Below are 24,295 nucleotides of genomic sequence, written 5' to 3'. Positions count from 1 at the left end.
ATATACAGGCGGAGCTGCTACATATCACGTCAGGGACTGGAAAGGTTCAGCTTGGACAGCCCTGATCTATATACACAGACCGGTCTCATCAGCAGGAACATTTTAGTATCTTTACAGGCTGGATAGAATGATGGATAATGTGGGTTATTAATGAAAATGTCGCAGTGACGCTGTGCCTGAAATCTGTTAGGTAACGGAGGCATTTTTCTTCTATTATGGCGTCATTGTATTAATATATTTATGATAATTCACATTTATGTCAAAGCCTTTGTGTCGAGTTCAAACAGGTTTCAAAACATGAGACATTCCCAGCATGGGACAATTTTATAAATGTGTCACAAATGTCACCAGTCCTCTGAATATTATATAGAATACATCTCCACAACTGTGCCCTGGTAAACTGACCAGCATCTTGTAGTCGATCTGCTGGCGGATCAGCTTGTCCTCGCTCAGGGAGTATCGCGCTTCTCCCGTGATGGCGTCAATGGGCCCCTTCTCCATTTGCTGCTTGATGGCGCAGTACAGCATGAACAGCGGTTCACCGGCACATTCCTGCACAGGAGCCGAGGGGACAAAGCAACCGTGAGCTTCAGGGCGAGAGGCACTGGGTGCACTTAGACATATACAAAACATTAGCGGAGCAAGAGGAACCTGCCAATACTGGACACCGGGAGGCTGTGCTTAAACCGGAATTTAATTTTTATTTACAGGGGGAATTTATCTCCTTTGAAACAGGCAGTACATCGTAGCAGCGGCAATATTGTAATGGTTATTCCATGTAGCCATTTGTGTGGTTTTCACTATACAGGCTCTATTGGTACCTGCTATGTTGCACTCCTAAAATCCAAAACACAGCAACGACTACAGTGCTCTAATGTATCAAACTTTTCTGGCCACACTCTTATGATCCAGAACACAGAACATATCCCCCTGCAGCTCTAGAAGTTAAAGACAAACAGTAATCGTAATCCTGCGAGGAAGAGATGACGCGATGGGTCAAACCCCCTTTACCAAGCCACTCGGGCACCAGCCCGCGCTCGGATCTGCCTTGGTGCAAATGTGCAAGTGCTTCCTTGTCACCATATGCTGTTAGCATCTCGTTAGCATCTGCAGTAATTAAACAGACAGCTGCTAACGAGCGGGAGCAGGCATACATCATCCCCAGACCTTCCGACAACGCGCTTGTCTCTGAAATTATGGTTCATTTGCAAACTTAGCTTCATTAATTCAGCTTGGGAAGGCGAAGGAGAGGATCTGAGAGGGAGCAGGCTGCTTGGACACAGAATGGGTAATTAACGGCTTCCTGAGATAAAGAGGCGGCATGATTTTTGGGACACTAGCGCCACGATTGGCGGATTAGCAACCTAGAGGGACTTGTGAGCCGGCAGTGACATTGAGTCTTAAGCTGGAGACTCAACGAGATACCCATCCATACCCCTCAGTCTGCGATGTCTTTACATTTACCAGGTCTAGGGAGGGCGGGATGTAGGCGTGAGCATGAAAGCCGATGAATAACGATGCAAAATATCTTTGCCCGACCTCTGTCTCCATGCATTCATCCCTTCTCGTATGAAGACAATCGTTGCCAACGTAGAATAAATGACTGTGTTCCGAGCCATTCGCTACCTTGCGTAGGCCATTTTCCTAAAGGCTTCTAATTCTTTTGCTTGATTTTAGTGGTAGAAGGGGGACAAAAGCTTCAGGCCTTCTGCTAGACACCACCACCATAGAGGACCCCCAGTCCCCGTCACTCTTTTGTTCTGAAAGTTATATTAGCTGTATGAAATGACAGCCGAACGTAACAGAAGCAGCCGAGACTCTCTGACACGTTGAAGCAGAAAGCTGAAAATGTGGGACGAGCAGTATTGACAAGATTTAGCTCATCAGGCAACTAATACTGTGCGTTTTTCAACTTCAGAGTATGCCCCCCCCCACCTCCCCCCCGTCTCTCTTACTCGCATTGCGAGGAATGTCTCATTAAGCTTCTGATAAATAACTGCCCGAGCGCTAAGATACAAAAAGACAGCGAGGCTACGGATATTTATACGTATCTTTCGCAAGTTACATATTTTATTGCCGATTGCAGAAAGTCGTTAAATTGCAATCCTCGTGTACATAACCGAAAATCGCTGCTGCCCAGAACGGTCGGAAGATGATACTTCATGATGATGAAATCATTTCGCTTTCCCGGAATGCAATGCTCTGCAAGCCATTGATAGCTTCTGGCCGTAAGAGGAAACTATTTTGTGTGCGCAATGAAAGGTTATAAAGGTTATTACGGAGAGGGTGGTCGATACTCGCAAAAGCCTCACAGCTGCGGGTAATAGGATCTGGGAATTCACAACTCCTGGGGGTGGGCAGAAAACCTAAAAGGTGGCCAACGATTGTGGCAGGAGTACTCACAGCAGGTAAGCTCATGTGCGAGCCGACAGTGACATTTAAGTCTTCAGCCAGTTCCAATGCCTTGTCACAATCATGCGACCTTTACACAAATGGCTGTCAATGCCAAATGCAGTAGCTAACATTTAGAAAAATCTGAGCGCTACTGTGCTCGGAAACCTGCGTGCGATGCTCAAAACGCTGTCCGCGTCACGGCAGAATAACCGTATTGTTATGGGTCAGTGCTGTGGTTGGCCCAGTTTGATATATTCGAACTTACAGGACTGATGTGTCCTCCCTTACCGATTGTCCGTGCACCATGTAGCGTGAGACGCCCGGCGCGGCCTAGGCTCACCGAGAGAAGTGGCGTACGGTATTTTTCTTCAAATTTTGCATTCTGGCCACATCGCAGATGCAGCGAAAAGCTGCTTAAGGTGTAACAGACACTAACCTGCGACTTTAACCGCACAGATGAAGAAAGTCGCGGATGAAGCTCAACGTACCTTGACGTGGGAAAAAGACGTTAGCTCTTTTTACACAGATGCGGACTCGCTCACAGATGTACAAATGTCATACATCAAATTGATCAGACAAAGCTAGTAAAGCAGGATTGTCGTTCGCTCCCAGACGTTTTATTAATGAGAATAAGACACATTTTAAATAAGAAAGACGCTCGGCGCGGCGGAGCCGCAATGCACCTGGTGCGTTGAGGGGTGGCTATTTGGCGCAACTGAAGCCACAGTAACAAAGGACACATCCGTAGCCTTCTCATTACACCCAAGAGAACTGGCTAAAGTGCAGATTATCCTACCCAAGAACAAGATCTACCGACCAGCTAACTTATGCCAAAAAAACGCTTATTGGAGGAGAGTTGAGCTGAGACTTGCAGCCTGCCTGGTGCTCCTCATTTTACATCACATCAGACTATCCCTGATCAGTTACTTATGACTCAGTCTGGGCACAGACTGCTGGGTCATAAGGACGCAGGAATGGCCGCCTTGTCCTACGCTGTAATTACAGGCGGCGTGATATAGCTCTCATTTGGCAGCACAGTGACAGTTAAAACTTTGCTGAGCCGGGAAAATACATCAAGTCGGCACTTTTCGATTAAAGGAGTGTTCGGATCCCGGCTGGATTCTCCATTCGCTGCCCAGCAGACAATTTGGAGGGGTACGCCGAGCTGCGTTAGAGCGTTATATTAAGTGCACAAAATGAGCAGGTAGGTGCACACATTAAGCATGACCCTGGAGTATGCAGAGCTTTTACCAGCTTACTGTGGATTAAATGGGCACTTTCAGCCTCCACTAAAGAGGTGAGTGCTCTGAAACACTTGGCTTAATCGGAAACTTGAAGCTCCTTCCAGCAGGAGGGAAAGCGTAATTCGGAAGAAGAAAAGTACTAGAAGGCGAGGCGAGGGGGGTGGGGAATAATATTGCAGATTTAAGGAGCAGCGCTCAGGTCAGGTCTGTCAGAAAAGGTGAGTTAGGGGAACTGAACATTTCCTGTGATAAGCAGAATCCAGGAGACGGGGGTGGAGAAGGTCGAGCACGGCCGGGGGGTTTAAACCACGAACCTGCCAGGAGAGCGGCACGGGGCTGTCTTTTCTTTGCCAGTTTGTTCTTCGTTATTTTTAAACACAAGTTGATTTTATTTTGATTGTTTTAATGTCTTAATATTTATTTCCTCCCATATGGTGTAAAACGCCCACAATATACACAACATTTTAGAAAGTGGCATTTTATTTGTTAGATCAGAAATTACCATCTGTACTTTAACACATTGCACCTGGCCGTGGTTTCCGGGTGTCATTTACCCGAACTGCAAGAATCAACGTGATGGGCGCGTTACAGCAAGTTCCATCTTCTGAGGAAAGCGGCCGTTCACGGCATCGTCACATGATCAGATTGCAGCGGGCAATACAGGAACCAGATGTATAAAAGTGGTGCGGGCCCCTGCTCCATGTACCACAGATGTTCCCAATAGTGATCTAGTCCTGAATGTCCTACTGCAGTAAATGACCATGGTGCACACAGTACTATCGCATCTGGCCAACACCAGAACCCTCTACTGTAATACACGATGGGAGGTGGGCTTATTACACCTGTCACCTGCACGGTGCAGGCGGCCATGTTGTTGGCTGAACCACTGGGTGAATGCTGCAGCCTATCCGTTCGCTAGGACTTACTCCTATTATGCAAACTGGTCCAGCCAATCGCACCTCTGCCTTTGCCGTGTGTGGGGGATCTTTAGACCAAGTCGTAACCCAAAATGGATTTCTGCTGCCTTTGTCATTCAGAGGCAGAAAAATAAAACGGCAATAAAGATCCAGTATGCATAAAACATTATTACATTCACAGCTTCATCAATGGAGGAGGCTGCAGAACAGTTATCTAATTGATATCACATATTACGTGTTCCAGAATATTCTGACTGCACATTTCCTTTGTACTGACACCTTCATCACAATGCAGAGAAATTCAATTAAACATAGAGCTTATACATGGAGGCTGCTGACCAAGGCAGGAACCTGTACGTTTAGTCATATTGTCCAGGGCAATATAATGGCTATACTGTGGTACCATTGTACATTTAGTGGCTTCCCAGTAACCGGTATCTGGATTCTGGATGGAAGATCGACAGTCAACAGGTCTACACCAGATGGTCAACAGGGTCAAAAGATCGACAGGTTTTTGTTATGTCTTTTCAACATTTTTAAAGTTAGGGAGGGTCAGGTATGGGCATTTGGGGGATGGTTAGGCACTACAGCAAAGGCTATGGTTAGGCACTAGGGGGAGGGTTTGGGTTGGGCACTAGGGGGAAGGTTAGGGTTGGGCACTAGAGGGAGGGTTAGGGTTGGGCACTAGAGGGAGTGTTTGGGTTGGGCACTAGGGGGAGGGTTAGGGTTGGGCACTAGGGGGAGGGTTAGGGTTGGGCACTAGGGGGAGGGGACGGTTTGGATCAGGTACTACGGGAAGAGTTGGTGTTAAAAAAAAAAAGTCGACCAGTTTTGCGTTGACCTTTTGGCCCTGTCAACCATTTGTCAGTTGACATTTTTTCCCTGTCGACCATCTGGTGTCACACCCCTATTAACCAGGTATGTGGCAAGACTGAATCCGCTGCCTCAGAGGGTGGGTTTTTTGGCGTAGGGTACAGCAAAATGAAGAGAATTACAAAATGATCTTTCTCTGGCTGCAAAATTGTAAACGAGCTGTTCTTACTAATCCCCTCACACTGCCATCCAATAACCCGGGTTACTCCGCATGAGCGTGCAATGTCAAAGGGGCCAGTTGAAATAACCCAGGTCGAGCCCAGCATTTCAACTCAGGTAGCGAGCTGGCTCGTGGTGCGGTGTGAACGGGTAACCTGGGTCGGTGATCTCATCTCCAAGCACCGGTTCAGCAGCAACGGCGGTGACATCATCGACCCGGCATTAGTGCTGGGTCGGGCCGCCAGTCTGGAAGGGGTCTCAGGCAGGTTGCACCCGGGATCAACGCGTGCACAAATCCCGGGTGCGACCAGCCATTAGCGATGTGAAAGGGGTATTATGAATACATCGGCAATAGATGAATATGTAGTGTACATCCCTCATACAGAAATGATGCAGATGCCTCCTCAGATACCTCTGCCAGTAGCGTTACTGCCCTGACCATCACGTACTAATAGAATAGAACAGTATTTACCTTTAAGAACTTGTACAGAAGAAACGTGAACCAGTTTGTGAGCATTTTCTCGGCCACAGACTCCGTTCTGAGAGAAAACAAAAAGGGAGGAGGGTTATACAAAGAAAATACCTATTTATGGAAACAAATAGCGGCACCATGGTCAATAAAAACAAGAGTACTCCCATGTCTGAAAGTGACAGTGTGCACCTGCTGCCTGCACCGCCGAAAAGTCATTTTGCCGACTGAACCATTATGTACCGGCGTGCAGCCTTCCGTGTACTGTACGCCGTAGTCACGTCATGGTGACTGGTTCTTAGTGAATAGTCAGGCTGCATGCACGTGAATATTGGGTCAGACCATAAAGAGCCTCCTTCATGTCACTTGGACAGGCTGAATTTCAGGTTTCTGGGTGTAGCCACAAAATGGCCGCCGCAGGAGTCAGATGCAGTGTAATTTACCTCAGGCAGAGGGATCTCTATCTGTCAAATGCTCTGTAAAGGTAATCCTTTTCATTAGGACGCGTTTTCCTCTACAAATAACATAAAACTTGCTTTCCCAGAAAGGAGGGTGATACAGATAGACTCGGCTTAGCCTCGCTGGTCCGGTACTTGGTATCTAATAAAAGCTGGTGGTCCTTGGTGTGTGGATGGCATAATGGAGACCTGTTTTAAGACCTGAGCCAGTTGGTGTTACTTTCAGCAGTGGCATCGCACAAACGTGGGATTTATAATAATCAACAAGCCACCCAGAGGCAGCGAACAGCTTTTCATTGATCTCAATATAAATTACCTTCCTTCTACTCTCAGCCTGAGTCCGCCCCAGGGAGCCTACAAACTGCAGACTATAGTTTTGTAATAGCAATGAAGGAACCAGACATCAAAGGGGAGATCACTTTAACCAGCCAGGAATCACTATAATGAGATGCATTCATGCGCCATTAAATGGTATCGGCTCGGGGAGACGCAGATCACATAGCTTAATCCTTTTGGTCCTGGGGGAGAGGTGGTGCTGAATTTGGTTAAGCATCACACAGTACCCAGGGCAAAACATGGCAACACTGCTGTCTCTGCTAATGGACTAAAGACCATTTGATCATATATCTGGGTGCTTTAAGCCCGATAGTCTCTGGGTAATCTTTATTTCAAAGGCTACAATGCATTTAAACTGGAATTTACGGGAAATCTACAGCAGAACATCCTCTGTGTTGGACCCAACCAGAAGAAAAAACAAAAAAAACAGGAATATAAAGAGAAGAGACAGTTCTTAGCAAAAATACTTGCCCACTCTACATACCTAACTTGGAGATCGGTATGATCAGAGATGGACGGGTCTTTGCCACGAAACGAGTCATGCAGCCTTGCCTAAACCAGTGAAATGCGTGGTAAACAGGGTTGATGATGTAAATAGATTGGATGGTAGCAAAACCTTGGATGATGGTAATTGTGGCATCACACCCACTCGGTCACTGGGATGGGCAGGAATTTGTGGCATGATCCCGGCCCACCATGTGTATCCTCTCTACCAGGAGGTCTCATCCCCGATCCCAGGAGAGTGAGCAACCATACTAAAAACCACACGGCACCCGATAAGGCGGTTCCACCTGTAACCTTCATAACACTATGCTCAGGAGCAGGCACAGTAATATCAAATCTATAACCATATTGGTACAATGTGGTCAATGTGAGGATTTCATTGCAGACAAAGGGGGTGATTTAGAGTTGCAAATAGGTTACAATGGCCATAAATACTTATAGGCCGCTAAAGTTCCTCGACTACATAAAATAAACAACTTTTAGTCCATACTTTCTTGACGCCAATAAGTCTGGCAGAGAAATACGAAACATTGCCACAAAGATCAAATAAATTGAAGTTAAATAAATTTCAGTGTTAGGATTTCTGAACTACAGAAACCACAACTGAAGTGTGAACGTACAGAAGCCACAGTCTGCCACCCCAATGACCGCAGCAGCTATGGCCGGAGATCGCTCCATTGCGGTATATCTGTATGTACAGAGAGATAGAGTTACCAGGAGACAGGGAGAAACCTTCCAGAGCACTGTCAGCACCTCGGGCCAGGACAAGGAGATGAGGAACAGATGGGAGGAACTGTGGACAAGCAGGAACACCAGGATCTCTCATCTCAGACTGCTGTCTGCTAAACAGATGAGGAGAAACCAGATTCATCCGAGACAGATGTGCCCTGCTGCCCGGGGCGGTGATACAAGTGGATACAAGTGAGGACACACTAGGATCACCGCATGGGAACTCTCCTGACCCACGTGCAGCTTTTCATGACTATGTCAAATAGAACGATACCAAGAACGTTCTCAAACTTCAACCACTTTTCATGAAAAAGGAGAAGCTGCCAATGACAAACTGTGCTGGGAGACTTGCTGGACCCGGAGATTATATAAACTGTTTGCGCTTAGTTTGGTGTAGCGATAGTACATTGATAGTAGTGTCATTCAGGATGGCAGTGGATGCTGTATTATAGCTACCTGATACAGAACCATTGGTGTAATCCAGATCAAGTAATGTTTCAATGTAACAGTAACCCGCAGTTTGAGTATTCACCAAAGATAGAAAACCTGTCGACAAATCTGTTTGGGTGAGATGTATCAGAGCAATTTTGCTGTAAAACATCTGAAAAGCTGAAGTTTCTGGAGGCTTTAGCGCGTCACTTTAGGGTCCCCATATGTATTATCAGTGTCCGCAGCAGACATGGGAGACAAACCTGGAAATGACGACTGTGCCGGGACAGGTATCCTGGAGCTGTCCCGGCAAGAGCTAGATGAAGAATACCAGCCGACCTTACCGCAGGTAAGTAGGCGATGACGTACGTTAACGATCGCACCACATCTCACCGCTAATCATTGTGTCAGGTCACGCCAATGTTCAGATCTCTCTTACCCATGTACGTACAGGCGTAGTGTCCAGTCATAAAACTTGCAGGAGTCTTGCCGCCTGCCCGGGCAGAGATCACAGTAGCCGGAGCCTTTTCTGATTATAATGTGTAGAGCTTTAATAAGCTCTTGTTTGTGAGTAGTGTGTTCAGTTCTGGATAATTCCCTTTTATGGAGATCTATAAAAGACCGAAAAGATCCAAAGAAGGAATACAAAAACTGTGCAAGGTCTACAATGCAAATCTTATCTTGGAAGACCTATATCCCTGAATACGTGCGGCTAGTGGGAAAGGAGAGAGCGTTGTCTCAACAGGGTTCAAAAGACCAATTATGCAACAGTCTTCGGTCCAACCTGCGTCATCTGTGCGCGCACACACACACAAGCACCAACCACCGGGAAAAGATGATCGCGGATGATGCGTCTTGGCGAGTCTACGTTCTCAAAGATTTCGGTCTTTCGAAAGCTTTGTGTGCGCCCAGTATCGGGAGTTACTTGGTGACTCTCCCGTTTTTGGGTCATGTAAACACATGCAGACCGATAAGGTGACTGACGGATATTGGCAGGGAAGAATATGCCAGTATGTGACCAATTCAATAAAAACAATGGACTGAAGACCAGTTGCATCCTTGCGTGTGTACACGGCACACTGGCGGGGAAATCGCTACCCTGTGTCGGATTGTTCTGCTGACGGCTTCCCTAGTTCTGGGAGCCACTGTAAAGACCAGTGAAGAGCCCACCAGCCTAGATAGAAAAGAACTCAGCTAGTACGTTATCTGAATACTAACAAAGCACCACAGCACACAAAGAAAATAACGATTCCTACACATTTAAGTAAGCCTATAATAATTGCATGTAGCAATATAATGTGCTATTATTATTACTCCTCATCGCTGCTCAGTACACGCAGAGGCAGCCAGAGAAACGCGCGCGGTCACACGCAGAACCGTGTAATATCCCTGAACAGCTCCTGTGTGCAGATGACTGCTTTCAGCCGCACTGCAAGGCGCTGACACAGATAGGTAGAAAGAAAGCAATAAATAAGCATTAAGAGCTTCATTTACAGCCAAAGCCGACGGTCACAGAGCCTTGAAGTGCAATTTATGTCACCAAGCCTGTGATCAATAGAAAGAGGATGGGAAGATATTGAATTAATGAAGATAATGTATTTTTTAGTAGAACCTCTGCTTTTGCATTCGGAAATCGATTTGATTGTGTTTAATTCTTCTTTCAGCGCTGGCTCTGTGTGGGGATTGATTTCTTTCAGACACCTTTTTAATCATCTTCGCATTCGTGGAGCATTGTGCTGGGGATACGGAATCGGACAAGTGATGGGTCGTCATCTCTGGGACCTGCAGTCTCTTGGCTGATGAGCAGCGCTGAGACACTCAGCCGCTCCGTAACGGAGAAACCAAGGCGCCGTCTCTGCCAATGCCTCATTCCTCTGTAATGGTATTTTATTTTAAAGGGGAAATCCACGTTCAGAGAAAACGGTCCTCCCGGGTTTATTTTCGTGGCCATTAGATAACCACAACACATGGACCATGTGTGTCTTCTTTAAAGCCCAGCAGATTGTTACACAGATTATTGTCCGCTTTCTATAAAGATACAGGATTTATAAATGACTGATGGGACATTGATCCAAACCAGATTTCTTCTCTGGGTCAGAATCGAATTTTCCTTTATCCGACACAAAACTGGGAACGAGGCCTCAAATAGACTTTTTGTGTTGCTGAAAGCGGATGGAATTTTGTTTCTCATTGGCTTTTCTTTTTCTTGCAATATAAGGATAAGCCGTAGTTGTGCCACAATGGGGGCTATGGATAATAGATGGGGGTAATTATGCCACTGGAGATCTATTACCAGAGGGTGGTGTAATTCTACTGGGGATCTTTTAGCACTGAGGGATCTATTGTCCAGGGGGGCGGGAGGTAATGCTACAATGGGGGCCTATGGACACGGGGAATATTATAAAAATATTTAAATAAGTTTTTAGTAATTAAGTGGTTAAAGGATTTACCGTCTAACAAGTCCAACTGAGCAAAGGCCTGTTTTTGTAAAACCAAAAATATCCATCTAACAGATACAGGTTACATTAAATCGTAGTCTTCATTCTAGCACCCTGCACCTGTCACATCCCCTGCAGTTCCTCCATCCTGCCTGGGGTGTCACTCACTGCTCTGGTGCTTCTAGCACACTCAGCTGATTAACAAAGTTCTGATATACAGATCAATGTGTGCTAGAAGCACCAGAGCAGAGTGAGACACCCCCAGACAGGAAAGAGGCTGTGCACGAGGTGTGAAAAGTGCTAAAATGAAGACTAAAATTGCATTGATGAAAAGTTGAATACAGATACAGTACCAGCCGTCCTGGCAATTAGCAAGTCCAAAACGGGCTGAAACCTCTAAGCAGCGACCCATAAAACTAGACGTTGGCACCGGGCAACAGGAACTCACCTCCTCAGCAGCAGCTTCGGGTGGTTCTTGCTCTCCAGGTTCTTCTCGATCAGGTCAGAGAGGAGCTGTTTGAGGACGCCGGTGGCGTATTCCATCTCCCCCTGCAGTGCGGTCATGATGAGGGAGGCCACGTTTCCGCGGTCGCGCATGGAGAAGCTGCGTTGGCCCTCCAGGGTACGGATGAAGGTCAGGAGGAAGTGCTTCTTGTTCAGGAGCTGCCCAAATAGGTTTAGAGACTTCTCTACATTGGCTTGTACCTGTGGATAGGAACGCACGCTGATGAGTGATATTACGCAGTATATTATTTAGAAAATCAATTGTTCTATGTGTAGCAATGAAATATGAATGTGGGCACCCAAGTGCACAAGCCTGCCAGTCTGTACTTGTCTATTCAGCGCACCTCTCGAAGATCAAAGCCTTTTCTGTACAGGTGATAACGGCAGCAATAAACGTTTGCATGTCATAACCTATATTTATACAGCAATTCAATGCCCCTTACAGAGTGCCGCTGTAGTTGAATCACTGAGAACGAAGCTGAAGAGTGTATTGAACCATTACGCACAGGTGAGTGTAAATTCAAACCGATAGAGTGACACATTTTAACAAAGGCCACTTTTAATGGAACAGGAACGTGGGGGGGGGGGGGGGGGGGACTCCTGCACCAATCACGGTACAGACATTCTCTCTGCTTGCTCCCTGTGACTTTATCCATTCTGTGTCGCTGATTAATAAAACCATTAAGTAAAATTATCACCCCGGTTTTGTATAGTTCAAGAGTCTTCAACCTTTGCAAGAAGAAGAAAAAAAAAAAAGGCTCTAGAAAGGCCCTGGCAGCTGGTATATTAATCACTGGCGTATTCATAATATATTCATTGGGCATTAAAGCCTGAATTTTCCAAGTGTTTTTTTTTTTTACTAGGGTGCAAATTGCACATAACAGGTTCTCCTGCAGAGATTTGGAGAACAGCCTCTCTCAATTCACTTACTCGCAGCCCACCGGCACGAGGCGGTCTTATTCAGCAGGATCTGATTGCTCTCAGAGTTATAAAGTCATTGAACTGTTTTTACTGGAAGTCCAGCTGCCGCTCTAAAAGCGAGTGAGAGTGTAATTTATCGCCACTTAACCCCTTCCACCTTGTCAACGAGCGTTATACTCTGCATCAGTGTATAAGACATGTTGGGGGTAACGCTGGTACAAAATGGTGCACGAAAAACATTTGGCGTATAACACACACAATGGCGGGCCATCACATTCCTGTAAGCTTCAAACAATTAGATGTCATATTTACCAAAAACAACATTTCAGAACCAATCACACAGTAAGTGTAATTTAATATTAGGTTTCAACACAGGACATTTCTTAGCAGGGTGATTTAAGAGAGAAGGGGTCCCGTGTGCAGGCTCCATGTCGGTCCCCTCCTCTCTGCATTGCGCCAGAATCTACTGCGCATGCGTAGGTCTCCGGGAAAATGGCAGCCACGCCATGGTCCCAGTGATTTTCCTACTGCGCATGCGTAGGTCTCCGGGAAAATGGCAGCCACGCCATGGTCCCAGTGATTTTCCTACTGCGCATGCGTAGGTCTCCGGGAAAATGGCAGCCACGCCATGGTCCCAGTGAATTGTCTACTGCGTATGTGCAAGTCTCCAGTAAAATGACCTTTCTGTCATTTTCCTGGTGATTTCCTCTAATGATGCAGCGCCAACATGGGCCTCTGGAGAGGTGAGTATAATTATGTGGGTGCAGTGTGTGTACCCATTATAGATCCGGTAATGTTTATTAGACGTTATGCGAAGAGAATGTTCAGCTTCCGCAGGATTTAGAGTTTAATCAGCTGCAACAATCTATGCTTTATAAAGGGATGTGATCGGATACTTAGCCGACTTTAAGCGGCACCGCAACTGAAATAAGGCACCGACCGTATACGAGTGACAGAGGGGAAGTGGCACAAGTACTTTCAATTCTCCAGTGTTTTTAAAAAAAACACAGAGCCTGACTCAGCAAGCATCGCAGTAGCAAAGACGCACGCAATCAGTCGATTAATTTGCAGTGCGCGAACTAGCAATTGCGATGGGAAATGCATGGACGACAGGAAGTGCCGTTTGTGGGTGGTGAAGGGGGGGGTGGTCGGGTGAACGCAGGCGTGCCAGTGCGTTGCAGCACCGTTGCAGGGGCGTGCATAAATTATCCACTACGATGCCTTACGCAACCCGAGGGCTCATAGTTGGCAATTCCTGAGTGAGGTCTGACCTGCCTTACCTGTGCGTATGGCTCCGATGTTACCGATTATTTCGCTATGTTGCCCAAGTATACGGATGTAAGGGGAAGTGGGTGTCCTTATGGTAAGCTGTGAGCACAATGCGATTGCAAACATTTGCATTTCACAGCTAATATTAGCAACTGCGCTGCGTGCGTTCTAGCAGAATAGCGATCCTTGCTGAATCAGGCCCACAGACCGGCTACGTTCCAGCCAAGTGTCCAAAGCGCTCGATATATATATATATTTAAAAAGAAAACGCTCCACCACTGAAATCCGTTTATTTGAGCAATCCGTGACACGAAGCATATGAGCGCTCGTTGTGAGCCGTAAATCGCTGCACGTTCCCGTCTGCGAAACAAACGCTAGAAACAATTAGGCATAGGTGCTTCTGAAGTCTGAATAGCGCGCGCGTTCCATCACCCTTATGCAAGAGCGGTGTCAGAGTACAAGGGATTCAGTGGTTAAGAAAATGTTAGGATTATAGCCAAGAAAGGAGAATAAATTCCCTAGATGTCTGTGGCATGTCATCCTGTCTAATCATTAGAAGGAGAGAACGGTCTCCATTTCTAAGTCTTTGGGGAAGAGCGGGAGACATGCGAGCCCGGCTGCTTCTTAGGATGAACGTGCTAAATCTGCAGTGTGAAGAGCAGGAAGAGACTCGGTAAAAACCTCTATGGGAGACGGCAGCCACCGATCCCTGCAGGTCTGATTTCCTAGCAAGTTGTCTGCAGAAGCGCTAAGCAAACGTATCTCTACATAAACCCACAAACTAACTGTTCTAGGATTAAAGGGCCACAACATCTAAACCACAGTTTTAACCAACGTGAAAGGGCCTCCTTGTAATACTAATATATAAAATTCACCATACTGTAACTTATCACTTTCAGATGAGCTCCTCTAGTGGTTCTCTCCTAAAAAAATGTCATCTTGCCTGTTACCCAGAGAGTGCAACCCGACCTGAGCCAGTCAGTTATGAAGCTCCTTGATGGTTAGCTGAGGGCCGGGGGGAGGAAGAGAAGGATTTTAGATTATGAACCTTTGTTACAAATTGTTGTGGCGCATTTTTCAGAACCTGCAGTAATATTTCACAAGCAACATCTAAGGCAGGGCGTGGGCAAATGAGCGGCCCTCCAGCTGTTGTTGAACTACACATCCCAGCATGCATTGCAACAGTTTTGCATGGTCAAATAGCAAAACTGTGGCAGGGCATGCTGGGATGTGCAGTTCTACAACGGCTGGGTGGGCCACTGCCCACCCCTAATCAAAGGTGATATCAGCCTGCCAGTCTGAGCGGAAAAACATTCTCAGGATTTACGATATTTGTTCAAGGCAAAACAGATGAGCAACTAACAGACTGCAAATTACAACATGTGTCCAGTGTCAACTAAAACAATCCCAGACCTCCACATAGCAGGATATTATAGTGGGGTTAAGTGACTTTATATTGGGGTTTGCATTTTTCTGTCCACTATCTGTATTATATGTGTTTGTGTGTGTGTGTGTCTCATATTTGTACTGTGCTAGAGTTGGACCCACTTGTAGTGCTAATCATATTGGTTCTTTTTGTATTCCTAGAGTGCATTGATATTTCTGTCCCTATGAAGTCACTATTATGGTATTCGGCCACTGCCACCTGTATGCACCACGGCATTGAGCAGGAACGATAAAGCCAGATTCTTCCATAAGAAAGTCACTCCATTGTTGCCCGGTTGATGACGACATAAACTGGTGTCCGTAATACTCCATAAATGCACAAGTGGGTTCAGTCTGGGGAGTGTGAGGGCCATAATATATGGATAACATCAATGGAAAAACATCAAGCCACCGGCTGACCACACTTTTGGACAGGACTACAGAATTGTATCTGTGTGTTGAGAACAAGGTGAAGGAACATTCATCTGACGAGATCTCCCATCACTACACGGTGGTCAATTGAGTCATCTCCAGGTGCTTTGAGCAGTGATTTCCACCCATCACTAGACGGAGGTCCACTGCATTGTACTCAGGTGCAATGAGCAGTGATCTCCCATCACTACATGGTGGTCCCCAGGTAATCCCCATGTGCTATGAGCAGTGATTTCCTCCCATCACTACACGGTGGTCCCCAGGTAATCCCCATGCTATAAGCAGTGATCTCCTCCCATCACTTCATTGGGGGTCCCCAAGTAATTCCCATGTGCTATGAGCAGTAATTTCCTCCCGTCACTACACGGTGGTACCCATGTCATCCCCATGCTATAAGCAGTGATCTTCTCCTATCTGTACATGGTGGTCCCCAGGTAATCTCCAGGTGCTATGAGCAGTAATTTCCTCCCATCACTACACCATGATCCCCAGGTAATCGGTGCTATGATCACTACACGGTGATCCCCAGGTAGGCTATCCTGATCTAGGATTATGTGCTTGATTAAATGGAATACTCTTGCCACAAGTGCCAATTTGCAGTCAATAGATCGGTTTTGACTTCAAATGAATCCATAGAGGACACTACGGAGTAACGCACTTTCACCTATTATTGGTCTTTGCTGAAACGGTTTCTCTCTCAGAGTTCAGGCTTCTGCCGGAGACACCTCACCAATCACCCCTCTTCCAAAGTCCCTGAGGTCCAACTCTTACAGCTGTGCTAGAACCTAATCATAAGCAAATAGAGCAGCCCAGATGTTAGTTGCTTAGCAAGAGCCAGCCACATGTGGAAGCCGGTGATGATATGATTGATGTCCGTCAATGGCTCAGGTGGTTTCACATTTTTCCTGTTGTCCCACAAGCTATATACAGTACCTATGTATGTATATTAGATGTCTCTTTTTTTTTTCTAGGCAAATGTTGAGGCCGCACATCTGCAAATTGTCTGGAAAAGATTCTCCCCAATTACCGAAACCCAGACTGATTCATTGGAGCACCTCGCAGATTATATGACCAGGAGAATTTGTCATTTGTTTTACAAGCTGGGTTTTGAAAGTAAATTTAGAAAGCTATTAAACATATCGAACTATGAAACAAGTGCAGAAAATGTAAGACACTTAATTGCATCTGTCTTTATTGGAAATGCTATAGATGTTACAGAGTCAGAGAGCTGGTTTAATGGTATATGCTGGACTCAATAGACATATGTCATGAAGCAGACTCATTTTTCATATAGTACAATGCAGCTTTTAAATGCTGCGTGATTATGGGGGGGGGGGGGAGAAGACTCCTTGACAACAAATTGTTTTCTATTTTATCAATATTTTATATGAACTCTAACTATAAACGCATTTCCTCTGAGTCTATTGGCTTCTACTGGAATTTACTGGCAAATAGTCTAGTACTTAAAGTAGGGTCTGATCTCCGGGAAAGGGGGCTTTGGCTATTTGGTTGTGTTATCACTAGGTCTACCTGTATAACCTTCCATCGGTGTGACCTATATACAGCGTTGTATAACAGAACCCCTGGCAGTGACCGAGGGTAAAGCGGGTAAATATCAACATGATCTCCGGTGTTGGGGTATAGCCTCACATTAATCCGGAATTATAGAAATATAATGTGTAAAGGAGCACACAATACTGCTGCACACGTTTCTGGAGAAACTGCTGTAAAAAAAAAAAAAAGCAAACAAAACCGCGTTAGAATATAAAAAAGGGCTAGACCAACCTTCAACCAATCAGAGCTTTCAAAGGCCTGGCCGTAAGAGCAGTAAAACCTACATAGGTCTAGATTATCTCATCAGCACAATCCAATCAGCACATTACCATCTTCACAGGACCTGATCAACTTGGAACCAACCAGCACGTTGAAGTTTACAAAAATAGACCAACTTGTAGCCAATCAGCACACTGGAATGTCTAAAGGACTAAACTAACCTGCAGCCAATCAGCACATTGGAATCACAGGACTAGATCAACCTGTAGCCTATCGGCACATAGGAATCACAGGGCTAGGACCAACCTGCAGAATTGTACAATGGAATCACAGGACTAGACCAACCTGTAGACTACGGACACATCTAATTGCAGGACTAGACCAACCTGTAGCCTATGTGTACATTGGAATTACAGGACTAGGCCAACCTGTACCCAATCAGCAAAATGGAATCACAGGACTAGGCCAACCTGTACCCCATCAGCACAATGGAATTACAGGACTAGGCCAACCTGTACCCCATCAGCACAATGGAATTACAGGACTAGGCCAACCTGTACCCCATCAGCACAATGGAATTACAGGACTAGGTCAACCTGTACCCAATCAGCACAATGGAATCACAGGACTAGACCCAACCTGCACCCAATCAGCACAATGGAATCACAGGACTAGACCAACCTGCACCTAGTCAGCACAATGGAATCACAGGAATAGACCAACCTGCACCCAATCAGCACATTGGAATTACAGGACTAGGTCAACATGTAACCCATCAGCACAATGGAATCACAGGACTAGACCCAACCTGCACCCAATCAGCACAATGGAATCACAGGACTAGACCAACCTGCACCTAGTCAGCACAATGGAATCACAGGACTAGACCAACCTGCACCTAGTCAGCACAATGGAATCACAGGACTAGACCAACCTGCACCCAATCAGCACAATGGAATCACAGGACTAGACCAACCTGCACCTAGTCAGCACAATGGAATCACAGGACTAGACCAACCTGCACCCAATCAGCACAATGGAATCACAGGAATAGACTAACCTGCATCCAATCAGCACAATGGAATCACAGGAATAGGCCAACCTGCACCCAATCAGCACAATGGAATCACAGGAATAGACTAACCTGCATCCAATCAGCACAATGGAATCACAGGAATAGACCAACCTGCACCCAATCAGCACAATGGAATCACAGGAATAGACCAACCTACATTCATACAGTGCAATGGATTATCCACAAGCCTAGACCAACTTCTAACCAATAAGCACATTAGATCGTTTACAGGATGAAACTCACTGGCAGCTCATTAGGTAACATGCCTTACACACTGTCTAGTCAGGGCTCCCAGGCAATGCTGGCTGCAGGGGAGGGTTATTCTTTACCAGAAATTCCAATAAATCTTGACTTTTGAATAAAGATGGCACCTTTTGCCATAAGGTGACTCTACCCCAAGCCGTGGCTCTATTTCTGATCATTAAGTCGGGACAGTCACATTGTCAATAATACATCAGAATATCTGCCATGGAATTGTTAACAGTTGGCTTGCGGCACGTCCTGGGACTTGTAGTTCTTGTGCCACAGTATGCTGACACAGACCGTTGTTGCTAGGTAAAACTATAGGAGCAAACAAAGAAATTCCTATGGGGACGATTTTACTAAGAGTGAGGTACCGTTGTAGCCTTGCAGGATGTTTATGGCAATTTGTGGGTGAGTAAAAACAACAACCCCCGTTTTATGGGCAGCCACTGCCAGAATTGCGCAATGGAGAACATTGCGGGAGGCTCGCACTTCATTCCATCTAACCCTAAAAACAAAAAGTCACATAAAAACCTAAATCTATTCCCAGCGGCAACTATGAGAAAATAAAACATTTCCAACAAATCCGGACAGGCTGCATACGAGGTTTGTGCCGATGAGCTAGCGGACATTGACGAGGCCTGGTGCGGAGGTAACTGCCCAGGGAATGCGCTAGGACCCAGCAGCAACCAATCAGATCGTTGCTTAGATTTTCTACGATTATATAAAACAAATGCTGGGATCTGTTGCTACAGGTTACAACACAGTTTTGCAGCCTCCTGCATTTTTATTTGCCAAATGGTGGCAATCAGAAAAAAAATATCAGATTACCCCCTTCCCTGTATCGCATGCTGCCAGCACATCTCATTCTGTTGTCTTTTTACCCCGCTCGACAATAGCAGTATAATGAGCAGGATATTTCAGTCCAGCGCCTAAATTAGACACACGCAATGTTTCTTTTTCCTATTAATTTTGAACAAAGCATTTTGCCGTCCTGAAAGCCCAGCGACGGGAAGCCGCAGAGTGTTTCAGGCTCTCTGCAGAAATGAGACAAGCACCCAAGGATCCCTTACCTCCATCTCCTTGAGAACAGGGTGGTCCTCGATGCCAGGGAAAAGGACTCGCATGGCGTAGGTACGGTAGTCCAAGAAAGGGATTCCGGCCCCGTCGAGGTCGTTGGTTAGCTCATGGATGTCAGTCTGCAACTCAGCAAAGGCTGCAAGAAAAGAACAGAGACATAGGGTAACATTCGGTCTGGCCATAGTCTCCCTGCGGCCTTCTCCAATTCCATGGGAACTGGACAACTGCAGCACGACCAGGCCCGAAGGTGATCTCCCCACGTTTTCTGGTGTAAAAGGCTTTGCGTTCTTGTGCTCTGGAAACCTTTTCAAATAAAGATATTTTAGGGCTTGTTCTAATGAAAACCTGATAAAATACGATTTTACACCTCCATGTCTGATTAACCGAAGATTTAAATCTGCTGGATTTCATTACCTCCAAATAAACATTTTGCCTGATCCTTGGATAATCCGAGACGCTGATAGGAGATAAGAGGGAGCAGGATACCTCTCTGGTTGTAATAACTTAATCCTGTGAGTAAGCCGCTGGCTGTAACATGGTGGGGGGACGAACCTTCCTCCTAATCAGTACTTTCCTCGGTATCAGGTTGTGCAGATCAGGAGTCTGATGAGCCTATACACTGTGCTGCAATTTATCCTAACGTATATACATCTCATGCGGTTACTACGCAACACGGAAAAGACAGAGCGCAACTATATACAGGATTAAAGTGGAGTTTGTTCGGAATAATACGGCCTGTCAGATCACTACCAACCGGCGACAAGTCTGCGGCGCGAGCGCGTGATGGGACTAGTGAACGCTGGTGCGATCCGCAAAATGTTGGCGCGTAGCCAGCAGGTAAAAGCGGTCGCTGATTAGGAGATGGCAGGAATTTATTGCAGAGCAGTAATGAATAACAGGATACTACGGCGTTCATTTTTATTGGCCATGTTGGCGCCAGGTGTGGGATACGTTATGTGTTTGTTAGAACGTCTATATAAATGGGAATTCTTGTCTCTCTTTTTTGTTAAGGAACAAATACAGTTGTGAAAAACAGATTACAGAAAGTGACAGGACGCGTTATTCCTCAGAACACAGCGCGCCATTTTCCCTTCATACCGGATCTCAGCCACAATTTTCACCGAACAAAACGGGATCAGGTGCCGCAAATCACCAGCAATCTCCGCTACAGGGAGAGCTGTCGCTGCCCGCCATCTAGGGAGGCGCAGGTGTAACGGTGACTGCATCAGGTACACGAGACACAGATCTCTGAAAGGAATTCGATTACAATTACGTAGCTGCGCCCGGGAGAGGGGAACTTTCCCGAGCTGTCAGATGCTTAGAAATAGTGGTGAGAGCGGAGGAAAGGGGGAGGGGGAGGCAGCTGAAGAGGGGCAGCAGGCAAGGGCTTATCCCTTATCTGTACACGGAGGCACAGTATGGGTGAGGATACTACGCCGCTTAATTAAAAGCCCATTCTTTTATCTGGCAGGCGTAGAATATTACAGCATATCGCTCCGCCAGCTCCGCTGTTGCACAATCTATTGCTTTCTGTACGGTATTTGTATGTGTGTAGGTATGCGTATATTTATATATCTATATACAGCCTAATACACTATTGCTGCAACCGCGCCAAACAGCCCCCTTTCAGTGCGCTAGGTCCTGTTAGACTCTGCTAGCGCCGAGTGTCTTTTGTGCGTCTATGATGCATTTTCGGGCAAACATACATACAAAAAAAAGTCGCACAGGACCTGGCGGCTCACTCACGCCAGGCGTCTTGCACCGCGTGGTGTTTTGAGGCTAGGTATAGGACGACACATATGTATCTATGTATACTGTGTCTGTGAATAAATATGTATACACACGCACACACATACAGTATATATATATATATATATATATATATACACACACACACACACATATATACATACAGTACATAGCGATAGAGATATAGATATATCTATGTCTATATATATCTATCTATCTCTATACATACAGAGCCAGCACATACGCGCAGAGATTTTTCCCTTCATCTCCTGTGCTGTGCCAGCTTTGCTCTGGGCCTGCAGCAGTTGGCAGGGTTACGACCCAACATTCTGGTTAGACACATAATGGGCAATTAGGCTCTCTCTGCAAGAGCTTCACAGACTCCCTGGCCCCGGTTCTGCACACATTTCCTCCACATAATGAGACTCCCCGGGTTTCTCAGCCCCTACCGTCTCTTCCTCTGCTTTTTATATGGTCCACCTCAGAGGATAGCAAGATATAAATGGAAGCCAGTGATCATATAACGCTCCCTATTAGTGTATTGTATCCTCCGCACATTCCCAGAGGAACGGCCTTTGATGCCAGATGTACCAAATAAAGAAACAAAGTTACATCCTAAAAGGAGTTACATGAATCCGACAACTCCATTAGCTGGTATACAAGTACGGGATGACAAGGGACATAAGACCTGGGTGAGTAGAACATGGTTCCTAGCGAGGTTATTTCCACTCTACAGCACCGAATTGCCAACGCTCTACAAGAGCGAGAGTATGGAGGAGACGGAACATCTGCCCTAGACACGGACATGAAGTGATGGCTTGAGACACCACCACAATAGATGGGCAGCTTTACGACACTTGTGGGCTTTTTGAAGGACACATGGCTTTGTAAACATGGAAGATATAAACTGTGCGTTTCCTTCTGACCATAGGTTATATTGGCCAATTTACCTTCTTTGCACTCCAAGGCCACACGAGACTCCAAATTGTCCATCTGCAGCTGTAGACGCTTCAGGGTGCGATCTGCGTCCCTCGACTTGCGCTTGTAGGCGATAAGGACGATGATGATGATGAGCAACAGCAGTCCACCTCCTCCCCCGATACCGATAATTGCCGGCAGGGTCAAGAGACTGTCGGAATAGATCTGCAGAGTGCCGGGCGAAAACTCAAAACCTCCTGCCTTGATCTGAAAGAGCAACAAGACGTTAGTCACTTAGAGATGATTGAAGGATGTACGAGGATATGAAGTGTGTTAATTGCTTACACAAAAGAATAAAAAAAACTGTACGTACTGTTACTTTGTGTTGTCCAGTAAGGTTCGGAGACTCGCACAGGAGCTGCGTCTCGGACACTGTTAGCGCACATGGCGTATCCCCAATCAGCACAGTGTAGTTAAGGCGGAAATTCCCAGGAACAGCTGGTAGCAGGTTCCGGCCCTAAGGAGAGAAGAGAATCAGAGACCTGACATAAGCCGGGCACTTAGGTTAACTTCCTGGCTGTTCAAGAGAGCCCAAGTTAAGAGCTGTTCTTATCCCGTAATCCGGTGAAAGACCCTCGCTAACCTTGATGATAAGGGGAGAGCTCGGCTTCAGTTCTAAGTTTCCCGACAGACTCAGCGGCTCGAACACAGGATCTGGGTAGTAAGTGAAGCTGGTCGTGTTCACAATAAGCAGGGCTAGGACATTGTCCATGATGAAACCAATCTCATCCGGACGGTCTCCGTTCTCAGGAGGGGTCCTCAGCTGATTTTCGATGGAAGGGGCTAGGCACACCATGGTCGTGTCGTTGTGAACCGTGCAGTTCTAGGAAGGGAAGAGATGGTGGAAGGTGGTCAGGAATGAACCAGAGGAGAGGGTAGCATTCACAGAGGCTGGATGTGAGCCATGATACGCTCTACACCTACAATACTTCCAAAAGTCTGTAACTAACAAGGTTGGCACAAATACCCATGATGCCCCGGGAAATACTCACATTCTCACGCTCAGTGTCTCCATATTTCGCACGAATTTTCGGTTCCCTGATAGTTGCCAGGTTCATCCCAGTGACAGTAAGAGGGGTTCCACCACTGCAAAGAGAGGTTTGTCAACAGGTATAAAATAAACAATCCCATCAAACTAAATAAGCCGGTTTGGATAGAGCCTGTAAATAAATAAGAGTGGGAAAGCGAAACGGTCAGAATTGATTTGGATCACGACGACAGTATTACGTCTGACCAGCTGTAGTTAGCCATAATCAGACAAGCTATTTCCTTACAATCAGTAAGGTCAGCTGGCCCTGGAGTCAGCTAGATGTGGAAAGTACCAAGTGTGATATGCAGAACAGTTACTCAAACACTGATCATCATCTGAGACCAGAAAATATGAACTAAATCGTTGTCATTGTTTCTTGTGTTGGCTGAACATGGTTAGGACTACAAAATGCTCTAACAAATCTCTTAGAGCTATATGGGCAAATGCTAGGAGCTTTGGATATAAAATTGCAGAATTAACTGCTATAATTGACAAGAGATGTTCTGGATATTGTGGCTATTACGGAGTCATATCCTAGATACTCTCATCAGCTGGACCTCGGTGACCTGACCCTGAGTATCTGTTCACGTACCCCTTCCCCCACACTTACCCTAATACCCAAACATCCTTAACCCCCGACCCTAAGAAACCTTTAAACCTCTTATCTTAACACTAGCTCCTAACTCTAATACCCAAACAACCTTAACCCCCGACTCTAACAAACCCCTAAACTTAATGCCCTAACTTTCTAGCGCTAACTCCTAACTCTAATACCTTAACACTAATACCCAAAGAACCCTTAACCACTTACAACCTATCTCAACCCCCAACACTAACCTAACCCATCCCTAACCCAAAAAGGGCAG

The 24,295-nt window shown here is 46.1% G+C and overlaps 1 protein-coding gene across 7 annotated transcripts in view; it reads right to left on the bottom strand.

Moving 5' to 3' along the window:
- PLXNA1 (plexin A1) overlaps positions 1-24,295 on the bottom strand; it is a 312,844-nt gene that overhangs the window by 36,365 nt on the left and 252,184 nt on the right. For all 7 annotated transcript variants that reach the window (XM_088450221.1, XM_088450220.1, XM_088450216.1 and 4 more), the window contains exons 17-24: positions 23,392-23,485; positions 22,983-23,222; positions 22,713-22,856; positions 22,372-22,606; positions 19,666-19,808; positions 11,399-11,655; positions 6,060-6,126; positions 406-552 (exon numbers count right to left, since the gene is read on the bottom strand). In XM_088450221.1, coding sequence (XP_088306347.1) covers positions 406-552; positions 6,060-6,126; positions 11,399-11,655; positions 19,666-19,808; positions 22,372-22,606; positions 22,713-22,856; positions 22,983-23,222; positions 23,392-23,485 — 1,327 coding nt within the window. The remainder of the gene's footprint in view (positions 1-405; positions 553-6,059; positions 6,127-11,398; positions 11,656-19,665; positions 19,809-22,371; positions 22,607-22,712; positions 22,857-22,982; positions 23,223-23,391; positions 23,486-24,295) is intronic.

The sequence above is a fragment of the Taudactylus pleione genome, unplaced genomic scaffold, assembly GCF_031769625.1.
Source record: "Taudactylus pleione unplaced genomic scaffold, aTauple2 ptg000512l, whole genome shotgun sequence".
NCBI classification, from domain to species: Eukaryota; Metazoa; Chordata; class Amphibia; order Anura; family Myobatrachidae; genus Taudactylus; species Taudactylus pleione.
This window is presented reverse-complemented; position numbering and strand designations above follow the sequence as displayed.